The 7211-nt window shown below is 32.9% G+C and overlaps 1 protein-coding gene across 1 annotated transcript; it reads left to right on the forward strand.

The window, feature by feature from the left end:
* The first annotated feature begins 3528 nt into the window (after positions 1-3528).
* LOC124924399 (protein FAR-RED IMPAIRED RESPONSE 1-like) lies at positions 3529-5218 on the forward strand. Its single transcript, XM_047464441.1, has 3 exons — positions 3529-3682; positions 3748-4375; positions 4714-5218. Exons 1-3 carry the CDS (start codon positions 3529-3531, stop codon positions 5216-5218), a joined length of 1287 nt encoding a protein of 428 aa, XP_047320397.1.
* The last annotated feature ends 1993 nt before the right edge of the window (positions 5219-7211 follow it).

A 7211-nucleotide genomic window follows, 5' to 3' on the forward strand; every position in this document is an offset into this window, starting at 1 on the left:
ACCTAAAATATTTCTAAAGTAAGAAAACTTAATCTCGGAGAGTGGCTTTGTGAAGATATCATCCACTTGTTGATTGGTTGGCACGCATTACAATCGGACGTGCTTCTACGCTACATGGTATCGGATGAAGTGGTGTCAAATGTCGATATGCTTTGTCCTTGAGTGAAACACCGGATTATATGTGATCGTTATGACACTAGTGTTGTCATAGAATATTTATGACTCATCTGCCTTAATGTTAAAGTCCCTCAACTATTGTTGAATCCACATTAGCTGAGCACAACAACTGTCAACAACAAGGTACTTTTCTTCTGCTATTGAAGCGACAATAGACGTCTACTTCTTGCTGAAACACGAAATCAGATGATCATCAAGGAACTTACACGTTCCACTGGTGCTTTTCCTATCAATCTTACATCCTTTATAGTCTGCATCAGAGTAACTAATTAAGTTAAAACTAGAATCCTTTAAATACAACAGTCCAACACATTGAGTTCCCTTGAGATATTTCAAAATACATTTAACAACTATGTAATGAAATTGTTTATGATTAGTCTGAAATCTTCCACACACGCCGACAACAAACATGATGTCTGGTCGGCTAACTATTAGATAGAGCAAGGAGCCAATGATCCCTCGATAGGCTGTTATATCAATATCATTACCTCCTTCATCTTTGTCTTGTTTTCTCGATGAGTTCATGAGAGTTGAGGCAGCTAAACAGTTCTCCATACCGAATTTCTACAATAATTCTTTGGTGTACTTAGCTTGATTTATGAATATTCCATTTTCAAGTTGCCTAACTTGAAGTCCAAGGAAGAACGTTAGCTCACCCATCATGCTCATCTCAAAATTGTCCTACATCAACTTAGAGAACGTTTCAAAAAATTTGGGGTTAGTTGACCCAAAGATGATGTCATATTTTGATATGTCCGCCAGCAACTAGCTATTGCTTGTCATATGCCTAGATCAGCCGCTGTCCAGATACCATACTAAATCTTCCAAGTTGTTGTCATATTTTACTTCGTTGTCATCTTCCATGAGGCATTTGACAATTTCTTCCTCACTTTCACTTGAGGAGCTCTAATCGGAATCACTTTCTACCCATTTACTCTTACTCTCCTTATCAAGCAGAGCCTTCTGCTCCTTCTTGTTCTTGGAAGATATGCGATCCTACTTGTACTTCCTCTCGAATGGCTTCTTGTCATCCCTTCTGGGTTTCTTGCAGTCAACCATTAAGTGACCTGGTCTGTCACAATTAAAACATTTTAAATTAACATTAGACTCAATTTCTATTAAGATTAGAGTTAAAATGATTATTCCTCATGATTTTCCCAACTTTTTGACAAATAATGACATCGCGTCATTGCTGATCTGTTCAGCACACTTGGAAGATGTCGAAGCAGGTGGCTCTTCAGTAGTCACCAATGCTGGTGTTGTGATGGAGGTGGATGACTCATCCTCATTCCTTGAGTTTATCTCAAACTCATAAGCCTTCAGATCGGCAAAAAGATCATACATCTCGATCTTATTGAGGTCCATGAATTCCCTCATAGCCATCGTTTTGATATCCCATTCTCTAGGCAAAGCTCTCATAGCTTTGATAACAACTTCCCTATTGCTATATACCTTTCCTAGGGTTGAGAGTTCAATGACTATGTTGCTGAATATGTTGGGTCAAATTATTTTGACCATGCGTTGAAATAGTTTGACTATTGGAATTTTGATGATGAAATTATGAATGGATTATATATACGTCTAACTGTTCTTGATGCAGGTGTATCGAAATCAGATTTCATTAGACTTGGTTCTAATGAGGATCATTAAATTGATTTGGTATTAGATGTATGGAATTAGACGTGCAGTCTAACTCGTGGAGTTAGACGTGCAGTCTAATAGATCTCGGAATTAGACGTGCAGTCTAATAGATCTCGGAATTAGACGTGTAGTTTAACTCATCGGAGTTTGACGTGCAGTCTAATAGATCTCGGAATTAGACGTGCAGTCTAACTCAACGGAGTTAGACGTGCTGTCTAACTCAACGGAGTTAGACGTGCTGTCTAATGGATTGTGAAAGTTAGACATGCAGTCTGACTCCTTCAGATTAGTCTGAAGTAGAACTGAATTAGACGTGCAGTCTAACTCAGCTGAGTTAGACGTGCAGTCTAATAGAAAAAGAAAGTTAGATGTGCAGTCTAACTTATGAAAGTTAGACGTGCAGTCTAACTCCTTCAGATTAATCTAAAGTGATTGTAATTAGACATAAGTCTAATCCCATTAGACCAGGTGGTCTAATGGATTATGTTATTAGACGGGGATGTTTGATTTCATTAGACGAGGTCGTCTAATTGAAATGCGTCTAATTGCTTTGCTTACCTTCTTACCTTCTTCCCCGATTTGTCATTCGAATGATCTGTTCAAGTTATGGTTTGTCTTAAATTTGTTCCCTCACTCGTTGTTACATTCATTCAATGGAAGTTGATTTATTAGTAATCTAGGTTTGAAAACATATTTCTTAGCTCGGCTTCACATGAAATTAGGATTTAGGGAAAACTTATTTATTTGGAAGAATTGAATCTTTGGTGCAATGGCCTCACTGGACCTATTCCAACTGATATTATAAAGAATTTCTACTCAATTTGATATAAATATTTTCTTACTGGAATTTGATAATTAAGTGAAATTTGAAATTAAATGCTTAAATGGATAGTCTCTTAAATGCTTAATTTGACTTACCATTTCATACTATTTTGTTGTTATTATTGTTGTTTTGTTTAACTATCTCTTTAATTAATTATTTGTCTCTGTATATATACTCACATTTCACATCATTTTGTTGTTGTTGATTTATTTTCAAGATCAATATAATACAATGGAAGGTGAATCTATAACTTGTCGTCAATTAATTTTTGAAACAAATGAAGATTATCGAGAAGATTTGGGGAATACTGATTCATTTATTATAGAGGATGAACCACATATTGGCTTGGAATTTGAGACTAAAAAAGATGCCTACCAATTTTATTTGTCATATGCTAAAAGGGTTGGGTTAAGAGGTGGATATCCCCCAGGCCTCCATGAGGTCCTGGGTTCGAGCCCGTCAGGCAGCAAGTTCTGCGCCTGGTTAATTGATTAAGTATGTTTGCGGTCTATGTACTTAACCCGCGGGGATTAGTCGCACTCCAAAGGAGTAGCAGAACCCAACGTTCTAAAAAAAAGATTGGGTTTGGCATAAGAAGATATAAAAGTCATAGCGATAAATGTGGTAAAATATTGGATAGAATTTTATGTTGTTCTGCTCAAGGTAAAAGGGAAAAAGATAAATGACGAGAGCTTAATGTGAAAAATAGTCGTCCTGAAACAAGACTTGGTTGTGAGGCTAAAATGAAGATTTGTAGTCGAAGAAATGACAAGTTTAGTGTGATTCAATTTGTAAAGAATCATAATCATTACCTTTCTAGTCCAAACAAAACGCACCTCCATAGATGTCATAGAAAAATATCTTCTTCTGCTGCGATACAGATTGAGATGGCAAGTGCTGTTGGAATTCGACCAAAGGTATCTCATGATCTTATGGCGATACAAATGGGTGGGAGAGAGTTTTTAGGGTTTATTCCTGAAGATTACAAAAATTATCTACGATCCAAAAGAACACGAAATATGATGGTGGGAGATACTGGAGGTGTATTGGAATATTTGCAAAAAAATGCAGTTTAATGATTCTAGTTTTTTTTTATTCTATCCAAGTTGATGAAGATGACTTGATAACTAATATTTTTTGGACTGATGCTAAGATGAGAGCTGATTATGTCAATTTCAGAGATGTTATTTCCTTTGACACAACCTACAGGAAGAACAATGAAGGACGTCCAATTGTGTTGCTTGTTGGTGTTAATCATCATAAACAATCCGTGCTTTTTGGTGCAGCTTTATTATATGATGAAACTTCATTGACGTTTGAGTGGTTGTTTGATATATTTACCAAAGCTATGGGTGGGAAAAAATCAACAACTATTCTAACAGATCAAGATGCAGCAATGACAAAGGCTTTAGCTTCAAGATGGCCTGAAACGCATCATCGTTTATGCATTTGGCATATTTATCAGAATGCCGCCATACATTTGAGTGGAGTTTTTTCTCAATTAAAAGAGTTTGCCAATGATTTTGTGTCTTGTGTATATGATTTTGATGAAGAAGACGATTTTATTTCAGCATGGAATCTGATGCTGACCAAGTATGCATTAGAAGACAATGATTGGTTGAGGCGTCTTTTTCAAATAAAGGAAAAATGGGCTTTAGTATATGGACGACACATGTTTTGCGCAGATATGACTACAACTCAAAGAAGTGAGAGTATGAACATTCTTGTAAAAAGGTACGTCAATTATAAACACAAATTCTTAGACTTCTTCAATCATTTTGAAAGACTTCTCGATGATCGCGATATCAGGAGTTAAAAGCAGATTTTCGGGCAAATACAAGTATTCCAAGTCTATTGTATCCAGTTGTGATTTTAAAGGAAGCAAGTAGTATCTATACTACTGAGGCATTCAAGTGTTTTGAAATAGAATGGTGCAAATCTCATAATTTTATTGTTGAAATTTGTGAGAATGTTGGATCACTTCAAAAATATAAAGTTACTTCTCACCTGAAAAGATATCACCATATAGTTACAGTTGATTTATCATGTGAAAAATTTGAATGTGGCTGTAGAAAATTTGAATTTGGTGGGATTCTGTGTTCTCATATTTTGAGAATATTTACAGTGAAAAATATCATGAGTATCCCAAAAGAGTACATACTAAAAAGGTGGACGCGAAAAGCTAAGGTTGGATATTTTGAAGTTAATGATTCAAATGCTAACAAAGCTAGTTTGGATCCAAAAGTACATCAAAATATTCAATATAAAGAACTGTGTGGGTTGTATGTTCAATTGGTTACCAAGGCAACTGAGAGAGAAGACACTTACAAAGTTGTTAAAAATGGTATTTTGGATATGTTAAAATTGATAGATGGGAAGTTACAAGCTCTTAAGATAGATGATACCAATGTTTTAAACGAAAAAAATGTACAAATTGGTGAAGGTAACCCTTTTGGAGTGAAAGGAATTAGAACGAGGAAGAAAACATTTGCAGGTAGAAGATTGAAACATGGCATAAAGAAGATTTCACGGAAAAAAAAAGGCATCGAGACAAACCAATCAAACTTCAACAATTGACAATGTATCATCATTTTTGTGTTCAAGTACTTATATTTTTAAATTTGACAATGAATTTACTTATATTTTTAAATTTTAAAATCGTATACACAATTAATTCAACTACTTATTTCTCCACATAATAGGGTATTGAAGTGCATTGTGAAACAATTTCAAATGTGTCCAGCAAACAATGTGAACGGATGATAATTCAAGTTGAAGATCTTTTATCAACTCAACATTCTCAGGTACACTCATAATTTTAATTAAGAAATATTTATTCATAATTTGAATCAATGTGAAAGTATTGTGTTATATTTATTTCACAATTTCTCCAATTCTAGGCGGTCGATACAAGAAGTTCAAATCCACAAAACTTGGCTAGAAGCTCACAAACTTTGTATGGCTTAGCATATGATTATATTCCAAATTTATGATATTGTTTCAAACTTATGATATTGATGTAATATATATTAGTTAGTAGAATGAGAATAGTGAGTATTTGTTAGGATTTGTATCTCCCAAATCCTACCAGCTTGAAAACAATCTGTAAAAACACAAGAACACACAGATTTATAGTGGTTCACTCAAATTGAGCTACATCCACTTCAGCCACCACCAGATTTACTATGAAGAAGAAGAAGGAATACAGAGTTTTTGCCTCACACTTTATCTTTCTAGAATTCTGTCTTCACCAACGTAAACCCTTAATAATCACATATTTATAGGGTAAACATTCAGGTAATAAACCTAAATAACTTTGGTCAGGCCCAAACCCAAAACCAAAAAAAGAAAACCCAATAAACTCTAATTAACAATGTAGAATTTATTATAAGTGTAGGCTCCATAACTCAACAGTATTGTTATAAGTATAATGAATACTCAATTTTGTTTTGTTTTTGTTTAATGATAAGAAAATATTTTGTTGCTGTAATGAATGTTTTGTTGTTATTAATACAGTAAGTTCTTATATTTTTATTTTGCTGTAATATTTTGTAATACAGTAAGTTGTTTTTGGTTTTGCGGTAAAAACAAAATAAGAAATACAGTAACTTTATAAAACAATAAGTTCTTATGTTTTTGTTTTGCTGTAATATTTTGTAATACAGTAAGTTGTTTTTGTTTTGTTGTAAAAACAGAATAAGAAATACAGTAACTTTATAAAACATTTAGTTCTTATGTTTTTGTTTTGCTGTAATATTTTATAATACAGTAAGTTGTTTTTGTTTTGCTGTAAAAACAGAATAAGAAATACAATAACTTTATAAACAGTAAGTTCTTATGTTTTTGTTTTGCTGTAATATTTTGTAATACAGTAAGTTGTTTTTGTTTTTCTGTAAAAACAGCATAAGAAATACAGTAACTTTATAAAACAGTAAGTTCTTATGTTTTTGTTTTGCTGTAATATTTTGTAATATAGTAAGTTGTTTTTGTTTTGCTGTAAAAACAACATAAGAAATACAATAACTTTATAAAATAGTAAGTTCTTATATTTTTGTTTTGCTGTAATATTTTGTAATACAGTAAGTTGTTTTTACAGCATAAGAAATACGTGTCTGAATAACATAAGAATTCAGTTAAGGTATAAAACAACTTATAATTACAGTAACTTTATAAAACAGCTTATAATTACAGTAACTTTATAAATACAGTAAATACTTAATAGCAACTTATAATTACAGTAACATAAATTGATATCAAATAAGAAGTTCAACTTAAGAAGTTTTCATTGTACATGATATGTCCAAACAATATAAGATTACATAACATTACAGAAATTAACCCAACAAACCTACAAATAGACAAACATAATAAAATTACATCAACCACTTACAAATCATCACAATCCAAGTAAACACAACTACTATTATAGCAACTCTAAATTTCATATTTAGAGAACATATCTCATTAGTCAACTTCATAACAACAATGTTGCTTAAATCCTCTTTGACATCATTGTAACCAAATGCATCATCACAACTAACAAATTTCTTCAATTCATTTATCTCCATCT

Source organism: Impatiens glandulifera, chromosome 1 (genome assembly GCF_907164915.1).
Source record: "Impatiens glandulifera chromosome 1, dImpGla2.1, whole genome shotgun sequence".
Lineage (NCBI taxonomy): Eukaryota > Viridiplantae > Streptophyta > Magnoliopsida > Ericales > Balsaminaceae > Impatiens > Impatiens glandulifera.

Coding starts and splice junctions, on each gene's coding strand:
- LOC124924399 (XM_047464441.1), top strand. CDS start 3,529: ATGGCAAGTGCTGTTGGAATTCGACCAAAGGTATCTCATGATCTTATG. Junction 3,683..3,747: donor GATGGTGGGAGATACTGGAG/GTGTATTGGAAT, acceptor ATTCTATCCAAG/TTGATGAAGATGACTTGATA. Junction 4,376..4,713: donor ATGAACATTCTTGTAAAAAG/GTACGTCAATTA, acceptor ATGTGGCTGTAG/AAAATTTGAATTTGGTGGGA.